Source organism: Rattus norvegicus, chromosome 3, assembly GCF_036323735.1.
Source record: "Rattus norvegicus strain BN/NHsdMcwi chromosome 3, GRCr8, whole genome shotgun sequence".
Lineage (NCBI taxonomy): Eukaryota > Metazoa > Chordata > Mammalia > Rodentia > Muridae > Rattus > Rattus norvegicus.
In genome coordinates this window covers 33976542-33993896 of record NC_086021.1, presented here as the reverse complement: position 1 = coordinate 33993896, position 17355 = coordinate 33976542, and the positions used below count along the sequence as shown (strand labels likewise).

General features: G+C 45.5%; 1 protein-coding gene across 4 annotated transcripts in view; it reads right to left on the bottom strand.

Annotated features, from left to right (window-relative positions):
• Nup188 (nucleoporin 188) overlaps positions 1-17355 on the bottom strand; it is a 56345-nt gene that overhangs the window by 20226 nt on the left and 18764 nt on the right. For all 4 annotated transcript variants that reach the window (XM_006233905.4, XM_039106780.2, NM_001427655.1 and 1 more), the window contains exons 9-19: positions 14279-14490; positions 12736-12850; positions 12025-12225; positions 9685-9774; positions 7121-7186; positions 5682-5801; positions 5011-5137; positions 879-1031; positions 576-702; positions 301-388; positions 129-205 (exon numbers count right to left, since the gene is read on the bottom strand). In XM_006233905.4, coding sequence (XP_006233967.1) covers positions 129-205; positions 301-388; positions 576-702; positions 879-1031; positions 5011-5137; positions 5682-5801; positions 7121-7186; positions 9685-9774; positions 12025-12225; positions 12736-12850; positions 14279-14490 — 1376 coding nt within the window. The remainder of the gene's footprint in view (positions 1-128; positions 206-300; positions 389-575; positions 703-878; positions 1032-5010; positions 5138-5681; positions 5802-7120; positions 7187-9684; positions 9775-12024; positions 12226-12735; positions 12851-14278; positions 14491-17355) is intronic.

Below are 17355 nucleotides of genomic sequence, written 5' to 3'. Positions count from 1 at the left end.
TTCATCTTATCCCCAATGACCCTCAGGCCCGAGAAGACAGAAGGCTCTTTAAAATGAATAAAGGCAGACTGGACACGACCAGGAACAATTCGTTGCAGTATGGTCTACCCACTCAGGACCTGGCTCACCTAATCATCTGAGTCATGTTGGAGACAGGGTGGGCCACAAATGGCAAAAAACCTGTGTGACGAAGATCAGTCCAGACCTGAGAAGGAAAAAGAAGAATTCAGTGTCTACATCCTTCCAGATGTTCACACCACATGAGAATCTCTTAGCTGCTACAAAGACTTCTCATCTCACCTTTGCTGGATTTCGAGCAGCCAAGACAGTTAAGCAGTTGACACAAGAAGCAATGACGTTTACCGGAGGGGAGATCACCGTCGTCAACCTGCTTAGAGAACAAAGCGCTGAGCCCAGGGAGAGAAGTAACAGGAGTCTCCAGTGCTCACCACACTGCTCTGAGGAACAGGAAAGCCCTTGGCTGGTGAATCACGGCCACAAGACTCCCACGGAGCTCAGGGCCAGGCTCCAGGAAAGCAACAGTCAGTGCTGCAAGCTCCCAACCACGGACTCACCGCTGCAGCAGCATGTAGATGCGGGATGTGATGGGCAGCAGGCAGTCTGCTATGGACAGGTCTGTGCTGATGACCTTGTGAACCAAATCAATGATGGGCTTGACCCGCTGGCAATGCTGGATCACATCTGTGGGGACAGACAGCCTGTGACCTCTCAGCACACCAGTCTATAAAAAGATAACTGTGTGCGTGTTCAGACCCCAGGCTAGATGGCTTCCAATTTTACCTTCAACTTGGGTCTCTGCCTCCATTCCTGCAAGCACACCCACTCTTCCTATCACTTGCTCTCTAAGAGCCCCTTACCTGCTGTGGAGACAACGTGGAGTAGCATTTCAATCTCGCAGGTGAAGAGGGTCCAGCTACTGTAGGAGTATTCCCAGCGTACAAGGTAAGCCCTATCATCCAGCATGACTTGGCCCACAGTGCCCTGAGGAATTCGAAGGTTGGTCTGACCCCCTAGGGAAGAGAAATGCCTGTAACCCTAGTACACATCCGGGAGGAGGGTCTGGCAGACAGCACTACCCAATACACAGACAGGACTGCTCAGCAGACATCTCGCCGAGACTTCTATGTTAAAAATGCTAATTGCGCTAGCATACGCACACCAGAAACCTCAAACTTCCGAGGCTGAAGCGGAGGAACACAAGGAGTTTAAACCCACCCTGGGAATTGAGATCTTGACCCCAAAATTTTCTCTTTTGTTTTTTCTTTTTCTCTAGAGAGGGTGTCACTGTGTAGACCAGGCTGGCCTCTAACTCACAAAGACTTGCCTGCCTCTGCCTCTCAAGTACTGGGGTTGAAGGAAGGTGTGTACCACCACACCTGACTTGCCCCAAATTAAAAACAAAACAAAACAAACAAAAAATCAGGGCCACCAGATAAAGACACTTGCTGCCAAGCATAATGACCCAACTCAGACACCTGGGACCTCGCATGATGGAAGGAGAGAACCAATTCCAAAAAGTTGTCCTGTAACCTCCATAAACATAATCCAGTATAAGCACACACACTAAACGGTCTTAGTTAGGTAGCTGGTAGACAAGATCTCACAGTCCTGCTCAGGCTGGTGTTGAACTCATAGGCTCAAGTGATCCTTCAGCCTCAAATCTTTCAGGTAGCTGAATTCTACAACTGTGTGCCACCCAGCCTGGTTTCAGTACACTTAACATCAAATTTCTTGTGTTATTCATAGAACTACCTGCTGTAGGGCTGCCTCTCATTTAATCCCAGTGTTTACTTGGGAGGCAGAATCTATTTTGGGCTACAAAGTAAGACTAGTCTCAAAACAAAAAGAATACTTGTGCTTTGTGACTAATACAAATACCAACAAGCCATGCTCCACGATAAAACCTTCTCTTTTAAATGGAGCAGCAGTCCTCTCTACACATACAGCACTCGTTCATTTATCTCCCAAACAGCTATTCGGAAGCTTCCACTTTATACAGTCCTTTTCACCTGCCATCCCTTTACGAGGACTGTGTTCACTGAGAATGAAACCCTAGGACCTAAGAGTTCCTATGTCCAGCGCAGTGTTATTCACAATGGCCCAATGCCAACGAGAACAGTAGGAGAGGATGAGAAGGAAGAGGGAGCCCACTGCTGGTCCTTGTAGGAGACACAACCAAGAAAAGTCACCAAGACAACTGCTTATCAGCCTCTCTATGTGGTACTGAGGTGTCCTCTGGAATAGCAGCACGTATGCTTAGCCATCAGTCATCTCTACTGTGCCAGGAAGGTTTGCAGAGCCCGTTGATCTTTAAACATTTTAAGGCAGCTCCTAGGAGCACCATTGTGGCTGAGTTTCATGGAATATTCGAAAAGCAATAACTAAGCTGGCAAAATGTTGCTGAGTCTTTCCAAATCTGAGCCTGTTGTACATTGCTGTACAAGCTGTTCTCGCCATAGCTGCACTCTGGACCATGCACTCTGTGTATAAAGAGGATTATTACTCCACTGAGACAGGGTGGAAGAACCTAGCGAACAAAGCAGAGTAAGCCATGTACCAAGTCAACGATGGCTCACAGAAGTCCCACTGCCGAGCAGGTAGAGACTACAATGGTGATTGTTTTCATGCAGTTTGCTAATCCAGTCTTTTTCCTTTTGAGACACGGTCTCAATATTTAATCCTGGCTGTCCCAGAACTTGCTGTGTAGACCAGGTTGGTCTCATCCTCACAGCAATCTGCCTGTTTCTGTCTCTACCACAGTCGGCCCAATGTCAAATCTTAACCCAAAACATTAGAAGAACTATTTTCTACTTCTTTGAGCCTATTAACTTTTAATTCTGACTTTTAAGTCACATTATAAAACATGATGCCAAATGCCGCATGATGATGACGAATGAGACCCACCTCCTTTGGAGTGCTTTGGTGCCATCCTGACCCTCCAGACCCACATTACACATCAGTTCACGGGCTGCACAATCACTTGTGTAAGAGGTCAGTGAAACACCACTGGATTTTCACTAACTTTCACTCTGACATTACTTAGCAAACAATGCCCAAGTCTCTCCACATGGTGGAGCTGCCAGTACGCTTGTAGAAGTCTGACAGTATCAGAAGAAAGCGCATTATTCCATTTGTGATTTCTACAAGGACTTGTATAGACTCTCGCCGAGCAGCGCACTGTGGCTCAAACCTTTCGTTTCTGGCACTCGGGGCGTAGGATTTCTGAGTTTGAGGACAGCCTGGTCTACAGAGTAAGTTCCAGAATAGCTAGGGCTATGCTGACAGACACTGTCTCAAAAAACACATACACAGGGCTGGAGAGATGGCTCAGCCGTTAAAGGCTAGGCTCACAACCAAAAAACACATACACAAACAAACAACCCCTTCAAAACAAAGGTTTAAATCAAATTGAAATGCTAAAACTAAACATGATATAGGAATATTTCATTAATATCAACATGTACACACAGAAAGCAGCAAAACTGTTTTTCTTTTAGTTTGCTATTTGAATTATATGCATAACAAAAGACAGGTTTTGTTTTCTTCTGTGTGCTGATATTTTGTATTACTAAACTAGTCAAAATTGGCTAGGATGTATTGGTTTGTAGCTCTAGAAGGCTTAAACTGTAGAGTGCTGAAAAGAACCATACAATCCGGGAGCGATTCTATATCATACTGCTTAGATTCTGTGGGGGAAACCTTTAAAAGGCAAATCACCAAAACCTGCAGTGTTTAAGGGGTGAAAAGTTATCAAGTCAGCATCAAGTCAGGATAAACACAAAGCCAGCCTCTGGCTAACACACACACACACACACACACACACACACACACACACACACACCACACAGACACACACACACACACACACACAGATACACACCACACACACACCACACACACACACACACACACCACACACACACAGACACACACACCACACACACACAGACACACACACCACACACACACACCACACACATACACCACATACAGAGACACACACACACCACACACACACACACACCACATACACAGAGACACACACACCACACACACACACACACACACACACACACACACACACACACACACACACACACCTCTCCAGAGTCATGAACTGTCCCCACATCCTCAGCAGGGCTTTTCTTCAGAAACCGAGCCCTGAGTGCTGCCCTGGAGCAAGAGAAGGTGCTCAGATAGCGTCCCGAATCAGTGCGCTTGCTACCAACATGGTAGCGTGATACAAGCTAGAGTCAGTAGCAAGAATCCAACTGAGAAAATATCCCCTCCAGACTGGCCTGCAGGTAAGTCTGTGGGGCAGTTTCTGGACTAATGGTGAAGTCCCAGCCCACTGTAGTAAGCAGTGCCCCCACGGTCTGCTTCAGCTCCTATTCTGACTTCCTCTGATGACGAACTGTAACACGGAGCTGCAGAGGAAAACACCCCTTTCCTCCCCGGGCTGCTCTGGCTGCGCTGCACATCACAGCAACAGGAACACTGGGACGATTAGCAAGAGGCCCCCGATGCAGTCTGTAAGTGTCAAGTATGACTTAGAGGGATTCTGTGGAAGGGAGACACCAGATCCTTCACCCATTGTGTGACGCAGACCTGTCCTGCTGACCTCGTTACAGCACAGCAACAATAAACAGAGCAAGAGAAACCAGTGATGCAAAAACAGTGATTAGAAAAAGAAAGGCAGAAGCTCAGAATGCAGTAGGGAAATCATGTACTGTGAGCCGGCGTGGACTACTAGCAAGATAAGAAGCCCTGAAAACAAAGAGCAAACAAACAGCAAAGAGAAAAAAGAAGAAAAGGCGAAGAAGCCAGGAAGGAGGGGCGAGCGAGCACAGAGTTGGGGCGCTCAGCACTCAGTGAACCAACAGGGAGTGAGAAGACGGGGAAGGGCCTCATGGGCACTCCTGTGAGAGAATGCAGCCAGCATCAGGGCCAACTGTCCCCTGAAACAGGGGTGTGCAGAGCACGTCTTACCTAGAGGGTACAGGAGTTTGGGCGTTTGCCTCCGCCACAGCGTTCCATCCTCGTGAGAGAGCACGTCATGGGGCTTGTGCTTATGAAGTTCATTGTAGAAAGACATTTTATCTAGGAAACTGTACACCTGCCAACACCCAGAAAGAAACCTAGTCATAGCTTCACTCACGGGGTATACAAAGGGCTCTACATTTGCTCTTTAAGTCAGTAAGCTGTCTGTGCCCGTCTACTAACCTCCTCCCAGACTCTTCTTAAAGAAGGCTCTTCTTAAAACTGCCCTCTGCTCTTCTCAGTTAGGCTTCACCATTCCACACCTAAACCAAGTTCCCCTTACTCTGCACACAGACTTGGCTCTCTCTGCTTGCCTCTCCTTTCTCTCACCTACCACCCACGCCAATCAAACCCAGGGCCTTGCACTAACCACCAGCACACCCTCAGAGTGTAACTTGTTCCCCTCTAAGCAGGTACCAGGCAGCACTTAGTCTCACAGCACAGGTACCTAGCAGAATGATCTTAATGTGCCCATACAGAACTGAGGGGACACCAGCCAACTGGCATCTTTCACTCACCTCAGACTACTCCACCCTGGCAATGCAGATGCACACAGGAGTGCCAGTGACACCTCAGCCAGCGCTCCCACTACGCTTTAGGAATCTGACCAAACCACTCACCTTTTTGGCAGTGGACTTCCCTGACACGAGGGCTCGGAGCAATTGTAGAAGTGGGGAAAGGAGATGGGGAAACATCCCACACACACTGTCCAGAATGATCCCAAGACCAGAGGTTGGCTCCTAAAGGAGAAAGGACAAAGTCATCCCTTTTCCTAAGTGCTCAGAAATCCTCAAAAACAGGCTCAGCAGGAAGAAAACTGACTGAGCTTCAGAGGACCCCACTCCCGCCCAGCAGCTCACAACTGTCTGCAACTCCCAACTCCAGTATCCAACATCCTTGTCTGGCCTCCACGGGCACTGGGCACTGTATGCACATGTGCACAGATATATTATTATACCCATAAAATGAAAATAAAGATAAATAGTATTTTTCTTTTTTCTTTCCTTTCTTCTTTTGAGTCAGAGTTTCTCTGTGTAGCCCTGGCTGTCCTGGAACTTACTCTGTAGACCAGGCTGTCCTCAAACTCAGATCTGCCTGCCTCTGCCTCCAAAGTGCTAGGATTAAAGGTGTCCACCACCACCGTCCATTAAAAGAAATATTTTTTAAAAGTTCATACATTTAAAAGAAAACCTAGAAATACAGTTTTCCTTTATATAGAGATAAATAACAGTTTCTTAATAATTTAAGATGTTCACATTCCACTGAAAAATGATATACTGCCTGTCTAGCCAGTGCCCTCCTCCTGTACACCCTTTGTATAGGCAAGCAGTATAATTTCTTCCATTAAACGCTTCTATTAAAGTTGAGAACTACTCCAAAATCACACCGACACTTAGCCAGCACACACAAGTACTGTCCAATCTAAAATATCTTTTTTAAAAAAGATTTATTTTTTTAATTTTATATATGTGAGCACACTGTAGCTGCCTTCAGACACACCAGAAGAGGGCATCAGATCCCATTACAGATGGTTGTGAGCCACCATGTGGTTGCTGGGATTTGAACTCAGGACCTCTGGAAGAGCAGTCAATGCTCTTAACTGCTGAGCCATCTCTCCAGCTCCTTAAAGTATCTTATAACAGCGTTTCTCAGTGGTCTGCAAGGCTTCTGCAGAAAACAGCAGCATCTCCAGAGGGAGTTGGAAGCACATTACAACGAAAGTGCTGACCAGCTGGGCCCTGGACTGTTAAATGTTAACTCTAAAAATTTCTCAGAAATGTTTGATCATTCTCTTTACTCTAGAGCAAGCAGTTCTCAACTTGGGGTCATCACCTCTGTGGAGGTCGAACAACTCTTTCACAGGAGTCCATTAGAAAACACAGAATTCACATTATGATTCAAACCAGCAGCCACATTAGAGTTGTGAAGTAGTAATGGAATAATTTCATGTGGGCTCACCCCATCATGAGGCACTGTACTCTAAAGGTCGCAGCACTAGGAAGGGTGAGAAACACTGCTATAGAGAATGCTACAGCACAAGTCCCCCTGACATACTTACTGTTCCCCAGAAAAGCTCTGGAAGAGAAGGGTCTGCCAGGACTTCACATGCTGTGTCAATTACATCCTGTGGAGAGAAGGAAATGGTTTGTCTTTCTGGCATGAACGACTTTATCTTTTGTATGGTATTCCATTACCACAAGGACACCAGTGAACATGTCACACAGCATGTCAAGAGTTCTGGCTTAGTCATGGCAAATGCTGCCTAGTTTGAAGTTCTGGCATGTTGCTGCAAGCCTATGGTTCTAGTACTGCTTGAGAAGCTGAGGCACGCATTTCTTCTCTGCACACAGATCCACAAAGTCACCTTCTTCCCCCCCCCCCCCAAGACAGAGTTTCTCTGTGTAACCCTGGCTGGCCTGGAACACATTATGTAGACTAGGCTGGCCTCGAACTCAGAGATGCGCCTGCCTCTGCTTCCTGAGTGCTGGGAATAAAGACGTGCACCACAAAGCTAGGCCACCAAATTCAACTTCTTGATCTGAAAATGCAGATCTGTAGGATAGAAATGATGAAAGTCGGTAATACTGTGTTTTGACACAACCTCTCACACAAAAAAGATGGTGCCATTATTATGCTTACACCTAAGCACTTAAGTCGGAAACAGTATCTTTCTAACTTACTGTGTCCTTAGCACTTAGCTTAACACATTTGACATCTGCCAGTCACTTAAGGAGTACTGAGTGAAACCTCACTCACTCAGTATCACAAGTATGCATGCATAAGCCCGTGGACGGCAAAAGAGGGCATCAGGTTCCATGGAGGTAGGGGTATAGGCAGTTGGGAACTATCACGTGGATTCTGGAAACCAAACTCAAGTCCCCTAAGAGCAAGTGCTGAGCCATCTCTCCAGCCCTAGGACATTTTCTTCCTTTATTTCATTTCTTAAAGGCAGAGTCTCAGTATGAAGCCCTGGCTGTCAGTAGACAGGCTGCCTTGAACTCACAGAGATCCTCCTGCCTCTGTCTCCTGTTCTAGGATCGAAGGTATGCACCACAACTAGTTGAACATTTTCTACCAAAGCATCAGGTCTTCCCGATCAATGTCAAAGGATAAGGTCAAAGCTGAAGTCACAAGAACTTTACCATTTTCTAATTTTCTGTTGGAGTGCAGGATTATGCAGTGGATAGTTTTGTCACAGCAGTCACCTGACAAACCACATAAACACCAGTCTCAGACACGGCTAGTTTATTGAGCAGTACTGACCAATCAGGGCTCCCATCTGAACCATGACAGTGAGTTAAGATTCTACAAAGCTGGGCTGGAGAGATGGCTCAGTGGTTAAGAGCACTGACTGCTCTTCCAAAGGTCCTGAGTTCAAATCCCAGCAACCACATGGTAGCTTACAACCATCTGTAATGAGATCTGATGCCCTCTTCTGGTGTGTCTGAACAGCTATAGTGTACTTATATATAATAAATGGATAAATATTAAAACAAAATTACAGATGTAAAAAAAAAAGATTCTACAAAGCTTTTAAGACTGAGACTCATAATCATCTGTGTCCAGTTATTCTACCAATCAAGATTTAGGATTAGGGGACTTCCTTAGGAACATGCCTTTGCTGTATACTTACCCTGCTCCCATTGGTTGGGGTAGTCAACTGCTGCCTTGTCTAACATTCATGCCTTGTCAAGCAGGATGGGACTTGCCTTGCCTGACATTCATGTCTTAGCTTGCCAACCAGGATGTCAGTCACCCATGCACATGTCTCCATCTGCTAAATAGGATGTAAGTTCCCAGGGAGGTTTTGGGAACTTAAACTTTACTCAATCCCTACTCAAAATGGAAGCCTTATTCTACATTGATCCAGGTGTCTCTCTTATTTTGGGGTCCATCCCAGGGGCGGCTTATAAAGGTAAATACCAAAGCCTATACACTCGTACAGAAGTGCTACTGGGTGGTTGGTTTGGGTCCAAGCTTATTATGGGTAACTACATAAAGCAGTATTTAACTGATGTGATTGGTTTCCAATATGGGAAAGGGTCCCTATAATATTAGTAGCAGCATAAAATGGCAGGCCAGCCAGGAACTGTTACCTGGGCCTTAACATTTTGTTTGGTTTTTTTTTTTTTTTTTCTTTTTTTTCTGGAGCTGGGGACCGAACCCAGGGCCTTGAGCTTGCTAGGCAAGTGCTCTACCACTAAGCTAAATCCCCAACCCCGGGCCTTAACATTTTACCTGGGCTTTAACCCTTTCTATGCTTCAAAGGACAGGGCAGAAAAACTGAGTCCTTCAATTGACAACAATCTCATTTTCATCAATTTATAAAACACTGATCATTACAAATGATAAAGCCAGACAGTGGTAGTGTACGCCTTTAATCCCAGCACTCAGGAGGCAGAGGGAGAGGCAGAAAGAAGACCTTTGAGTTCTAGGCTAACCTGTCTACAAATCGAGTTCCATAACAGCCTAGACTACACAGAGAAACCTTGTCTTTAAAAACTATAAACAAAGAAATAAATAAGTAGAATAGAAATAGCAAGAAGCAATTCTGAGGGTGGTGTGGTGACTGGACTGTAACTGAGGGGTAGCCTGACAGTGCTAGGACAGCCGTGTACTGACCTGCTGGTTGCCCAGTGTGTGCAGCTCCAGTGAGGTGAGAGCAAAGGAGAGAAGACCGTAGACACACATGCAGGCGGTACTCGTGGTGCACTGGAATGACAAGACAACAAGTGGCTAAGTCTGAACAACAGGACTCTGCAAGACTCAGCCACCATAGTTAGAGCCCTTGAGAACCAACCGAAGGAATCCCAAACTCTCCTAATTTAGTTGCAAGATTAGAAGGAAGGACTAACAAACATTACAACCCAGGACTAAAACCAAAGGAACTAATCTCAAAATGACCAAGTTTTTGTGGATAAAAAGAAAACCGGAGCCGGGCCATGTGATGCACACCCTTAACCCCAGAACTTGGGAGCCAGGGCTACAGAGAGAAATTATCTCAAAACAACAACAAAGAAACAAACAAAAAAGAAAAGAAAATGAAAAAAGACCACATCCAGCCAAGACACTGGATACGCCCTAGAGCCTCTATAAGCGAATCCAAATGAGACACCAATAGTCATCAGCCTGCAGCTCAGAGAGGTGCCTACCTATCAGCTGAGGTTTCTGTTTTAAGACTAAGTTCTTTGTAAAACTTCCTGTGGTACTGGGGTTTGAACCCCAGGTCTCATGACAAATGGCTAGGCTCATGTTCTGCTACTGAGCTTAATCCCCAGACCCAAAGAGCAGCTCTTGGCAGCTTTAGGCTGACATCAGAGAAAGCTCCTCACTGCCCCAGAAGCCCCGTTTGACAGACTCACCCTCCTCCCAGCTCAGCCTTGGCAGCAGCCCCTTTTGACAGTCCCAAGAATGTCACACTGGTGGAACGACACACTATGTGGCCCCTTCAAATTTACTTCTTTAGTTAGTAATATGCATCAGGATTCTCCAACTGGTTTTCATGGGCATGGAAAGGGTTTGCTGGGACCTGGGAATCAAACCCAGGCCTCATGTATGCTAGGGGATGCTGTATATAACCAAGTTGTATACACAGCCCTCTTCCATATTTTCTCAGGGTTTCATAGTGGATTTCTTTTTCTTTTTCTTCTTCCTCTTCCTCCTCCTTTTATTTTCTTTTCTAGACAGGTTTTCTCTGTGTAGCCCTGGCTGTCCTGGAACTTGCTCTGTAGACCAGGCTGGCCTTGAACTCAGAGATCTGCCTGGTTCTGTCTCCTGAGATACAAAGTCACTGATTTCTAAACAGTGAGCAACGCCTGCTGCCTGCTGTGCCATAGTTTACTTCTAGATCGTGCAGGACATTCCCAGCTCTACATTCCGGCCACCATGAAGGTGACTGTGACAGGAGTGAGGTTACAAACATCTGAGCAGGCTTTTCTAGGAGCACAGTCTTCTACTCAGTAGGGGAAACCAAAGATTCCAATGCCAAACCTACCTTTTCTACTTCTCTTCCTCCTCTCCCTGGGTTTTTTTTTTTTTTTTTGGGGGGGGGGGTGGCACAGAAGATTAATTCTCAGACCCCAATGATGTGAGGTAAACATCTGACCACTGAGACTGGCCCTGGTACATCACCATGAGCTAACTAAATCAACCAGCAAAGTCCATCTGAGCCTCAAGCAGAGACTCAGAAGAGTTTCCCACTTACTGCTACAGGTGAACGAGTTCTCAGTCAGATGTCCAAAATTCAATGACTTCTAAAATTGTAATATTGCAGCCAGTATTCCTAAGGAAATCTCAAGAATTTGCTTTTTTGTCTCTAACAGATTATAAAGTAATAAATCTGAGAAGCTATTTGAAAGTCCCTGTAGAGCAGTGTTCTCAAGCTTCCTGACGCTGCAATCCTTTAACACAGTGCCTTATGCTGTGCTGACCTCAATCACACACACTATTTCGTTGCTGCTCCATAACTGTAATTTGGCTACTGTTATGAATTGTAATGTAAATTACTTTTTTCTGATTGTGACCCCTATGAAAGGGTCATCCGACCCCCAAAGGCTGAGAACCACGTGCTCAGACTTATCATTCAGACTCTGTTTACCACTTACCAAGTATTGCTGTTTGTGGCAAAGGACCTCTTCCTGGGTCTCAGCTTTCTAAGGTGTACGTTAGCTGGTATTCCCTCGACAAGTAAGATATCACTTCGGGGTGCTAAGACTGCTGTCTGACCATCTTACAAGGCCAGTGACATCATCACAAAGCTGGCAGAGTGGCACATGTCTGTGCTTCCACCCCTTCAGAGGCTAGGGCAGGAGGACCAAGAGTTCAAGGCTGGCTAGGGCTACAGACAAAGATCCTACCTCAATAAAGAATAAAAACCACAATGAGCCAAGTCACTACCTCAGGTCTCATTGTTCTCCAGGGCCTGACCTTCTCATGTTCAACTCCCAACAAATGAAGCCTTACATCATTCCCACCGCTGGCAAGTGACCGGAGCAGTCGAGTCAAGTACTGAAACACATTCAGCTGGATGGCCGTGCCCCCTATCTTCCTGACCACACTGCTGGTCTCTTCTGGGTTCAGTGTGTGACGGAGGAGAGCCCAGGCCAAAAGCACAGGGGCATGGTGTGGAATGTCTCCCAGGGTCAACATTATACGATCCATATCCTAAGGGAGGGGAGAAAATACTTCAGTCTATGAGAGGTAAAGGCACGTCAGCATGTTCAAGCGAGCCTATCACCTCAAGACCCTGGCTCCTCCACAACACTGTCCGCACCTTCCGCCCACCCCCTGCTAGGAAACCCAACCACTCTTAACAGTTGCCCACAATTTTCTCTGACTTTATATGATCTTAGTTTAAAACTATAAAATACACATTAAGACTTTAGAGCTGTTATCAGCCTGATCCTTCTTGAACATTCCATGACCTCTCCCTTTCTGTCTTTCTAATCATTATTCATCACCCCCCTCTTTTTATTTATAAAACCCACGAATGCCCATAACCCCAAAGGCTTTGTCCTCAGGCCACCCGTGCTAGTGAGTCGGCTTCCTATCAGCTTCAGTGATCATCTCTGCACAAATAACTGACTTCTCCCAGACCTCACTAAAAATTCTGTGCATCAGGGTAGTTCAGAGGTTAAAAATCATCCCAAAAAGGGAAGGGCTCTGCAAGTTCACCTGGCAGATAAGCCCATCCTGGGCAAACTGGTGCAGCTCTCTCCTGTCGTCCAGCGCGTACTTGTGCAAGGATTCAATATCCATGCCTTCCACCAGGATAAGGGCACTGAAGTACCTGGAGAGGGAAACCCACACCATCCATCGTCTCCGTCACGCTGTTCTGAGCTGTGCTGAAACTGACGGCAGCTACAATGTACTCGCCATCAACGGTTACTGAGGAGCATTCTCACACTCTTTGCTCCCACTGCGCCTGGGTTGGTTTTGGTTTTTGTTTTTCAAGACAGGGTTTCTCTGTGCAGCCCTGGCTGTCCTGAAACTTACTCTGTAGACCAGGCTGGCATCAAACTCATAAAGATCCTCCTGCCTCTGCCTCTGCCTTCCCATGCTGGGATTAAAGGTGTGTGCCTCCATCACCCAGCCCCTGCTGTGCTTTTAAAGACAAAAGGGTTTGGTTTTGTGGTGCTGAGGACCAAACCCAGGGCCCGTGTGTGACAAGCAGCACGTACTCCACCAGAGCTGAATCTCCAACCTTGGAATGTATTTTATGTTCTTGTTTCTAGTGCACCTCAGTTGCAAGTACTTGACACTGGCCTGTGGCCGTGTGTATCACTCAAGACGACTCGGAACTAACACTGAAAGTGTCTATAGCCATTACTTACAACTGACCAGCTTTCATTCCTCAAATGCCTTTCTTTCCTCACAGTATAGAAGGCCTCAACATGTGGATATATCCATAGCCATCAGTACAGAAAAAAATACATTAAAAGAATCTAGACAAGGACTTCAAACAGCAGAGACCAAACCTCCCACTCTTCAGTGTCATCGTGGTCCCTGCACTGAGCCTGTTCTAGCAGCTCACCAAGTACTCTTTGTTGAAGGGATGAGTGGACTGACCTCCTAGACTATGACAGAACGTCTTTGCTGGGCAGTTGAGGAGACATCGTTAATCTCAGCACTTGGGAGGCAGAGGCAGGCTTTTCAGTTCCAGGCCAGCCTGGTGTACAGAGTGAGTTTCAGGATAGCCAGGGCTACACAGAGAAACCCTGTCTTGAAAAACAAAGAAGAGGCAGAATGTCTGTGGGGCTAAAGAGATGACTAAGCGGCGAAGAGCATTCGCTACTCTTGCAGTGGATCCAGTTCAGTTCCCCACACACAGGAGGCCATACAGGGGACTCAATGCCATTTCCTGTCCTCTAAAGCCAACGGGTACACAAATAGTACACATGTACACACACACACACACACACACACACACACGGGTACACAAATAGTACACATGTACACACACACACACACACACACACACACACACACACGAAAGCAAAACACTCATACACAAAAGTAGAAATAATGATAAGAACAGGACAGTTTTGAGAGAACAAGTCCCCTTAATTCCAGACTATACTTCCCAAATGAACAGGACATGCCAACACACACAGCTACCTCCCCACACACTAAGGGAATAGTACATCTTCCCTCTCTGCTCCAACACCAGAGGACTAAACACTGTACACATTTCATAACCACAATCATTCAGACTTACCCAATGCGATCTACAAAGGGATCCATGGTTTCATCCACAAGGTGTCTATTGGTCTGCCTACTACCAAACCCTTGCTCCTTGAACATCTTGGTAAGTACCAGTAGGTCACTAGGTGCCATCTCGAAGTATGCATAATAGAGGAAAATAATTTCTAGTAGCATGGACTGTTCCCGGAGGCACTGAACAAACCACCGAGACACCTGACGCTCAGTCTGCACCACCAGAGAGAAAATGGGAAAGATATCAGTTAGACTACAATACAAATTAACTTAATCTTTTTAATACAGAGGCTCTCACTAAGAAGCACTCCCTAGCTTAGAGCCAGCTATGTAGACAAGGCTGACCTCAAACTCAGGGATCCTACATTCACCACCTCTCAAGTGCTGGGGTTAGAAAGTGTATCATGACATCCAGCCCCCAGAGTGTTCTTTCTATTGGATAACATATCAATAATAAGGTTTTAACAATACACAAAGTACAGAATGGTGTCTCTTATGAATAAAGAAACAATGTCTCGGTTGGGGATTTAGCTCAGTGGTAGAGCGCTTGCCTAGGAAGCACAAGGCCCTGGGTTCAGTCCCCAGCTCTGAAAAAAAGAACCAAAAAGAAACAATGTCTCTGTTATTTCTATTGCCGAGTCACCTACACTTCTGTACAAAGCAACCATTTTGGATTCCAGTCTCTTTCCAGCAATGTGCCAAATGCAATAACTGATTCTGATTCAGCCTATGTTCTTCCTCTAAACAAAATAACATTTATACTAATTACTAATTACTTGGCCACTTCCCTTTTTGTTTAACAGTATCTCAAGGACGACACCCTTCCAGCAGTGTAGTCTCCACCTCTTTTGAAAGAAGCATTAGGCAGACTGGCTAGTATTTAGCTAGTTACCTCTATCTAATTAAATAGACGTAAGACAGGACAGAAGAACTGTCCTGTTCTTCATTTACAGAGTAATTTACTTACTACAGAGTAAGACCCTTTATCAGAAACTGACAAGACAGTTCAGAGGGTAAGGGTACTTGCTGCCACATTTAATGACCTGAGCTCAACCCCCAGCACTCACAGGACGGTTAGGAAAGAACCAGCTCCTGCAATATTTCCTCTGACCTATGTATGCGTGCTTTGGAAACTGTATGGACTCTATATATACACACACCAGATCCACATCCACAAACTAACACACCTTGTTTTTGTAAAAAGATTTTTCTATAATTTCTATTATTTTTATATAATTTCTGAAAATTAAACACTAAGCCTCATCTTTTTGTGTTGTTGTTGGGGGTCGGGATGGGTAGAGGCAGAACAGCCATTGAACCTAAGGCCTCATGTTTTCAAAGGCAAGCACTGAGCCAAAACCAATGTCTAGATGCTTCTAAATTCCACACTTACTCATTTCTTTCTTCTTTTTTTCAACTTAGTTTTTAGAAAAAAGAATGGGCTTAGCGGTTAAGAGCATTGACTGCTCTTCCAGAGGTCCTGAGTTCAATTCCCAGCGACCACATGGTGGCTCACAACCATCTGTAATGGGATCCGATGCCCTCTTCTGGTGTGTCTGAAGACAGCGACAGTGTAGTTATATATAATAAATAAATCTTTAAAAAAAAGTTACATGAACATGGTGATTCTCAAAACAACAGACAGGTTAAAACACAAAAGTATTTTTTTTTTCTGGGAAGATGAAATTTTGGAGTTAACAGCTATCAAATCAAGTCACCCCTTAATGGTGCTGAATCTCTACACTCAAGAATGTGAGGATGTAAGAGGCAGAGGTAGAATCTCTGAGATAAGGCCAGTCTGGTCTATACAGTGAGTTCCAGGACAGCCAGGGCTACAGAGAGGCTGTGTCAAAAACAAAGGATTGTGGTGGTGTCTGGTGGTGTGTCTGGTGGTGGTGTCTGGTGGTGTGTCTGGTGTGTCTTCCCATTCAGTCACGGCTCTCTGCAGTACCTTCAGGTTCTGTGCATTTGACTTTAGGCTCTGTTAGGCTTCTTTTTCGGGACCCTCTGTTTTCATTACCATTTTATGCTTTACTATAAGTTCCCTAAGGAGACAGTATAATTCGATGCATTGCATTGTAAATGGTTCTGGTTGTCTTACATGTTTATTTATGCATATGTGTCTTTGTGTATATCCCACATATGTGTAAGTGCCCTTGGAGGTCAGAAGAAATGTTGGGACTCCTTGGACCTGGAGTTACCATGGTATGAGCCTCCCTGCTTAGTGTAAAGACTCAGGCCCTCTGGAAGAAACAGTAACTACCACTGCCTGCAGAGCCCACTCTCCAACCTGTCTGTCACGGATCTGTTTTTATCATCCTCTGGAGGGGCAGTGTTGGGAAAAATGGGGGTGGGCCCTCATGTCTCTGCAGACAAGTGTTCTTCCACTAAAACGGGGTCGTGTTCAGTTCTTCAGGTTGGCCTTAAACTCAAATCTCTAGCCCAGACTGGCCCTTGGACTAACATTGTTCTGGCTCTGTCTCCTAAATTGTTGAGGTGACTTTTGTACACTGTGTGAAGGTTGTCTTCATATTATTCAATTGTCAATTTTGTACCGGCAGAAAGGTGAGGACTGGCTGGACCTTGGTACTGTTAGTCTCTTGGTTCATTACCTTCCCCACTCACAGTTGTGAACTAACTGGGTAGTGGCCTAAGCTAAGGCCTAGGATATGATAAAATCAGGAAGTCTGTGTCATCATTCAAATGCTGGCATGTCCAAGAAACTCTAGCTATGCTAAATATCTTGGATTTCAGACCTGTAACATTAGTCAGGCGTGGGTACTTTCCTTATATCATATTATTAGCATTTGTTTATGTTGAAGTTTCTGTTTGTTTTGCTGCTCAACCATATTGGGAAGTTTGCTACCACTGAATAGAGCCCCCGAACAGACATCTTTTAACATTAATGTATTATTTCAAAATAAGAAAGTATCTTGGTGTGGTGGCACTGCCTGTAGGCCCAGCACTTGGGAGGTGGGAACAGAAAGATTAGGCACTCAAGACTCGCCTTGGCTATGTAGGGAGTTTGCAGCTACCCTGTATGAAGTTCTGCCTGCAACCAAAGCAAGAGTGACACTA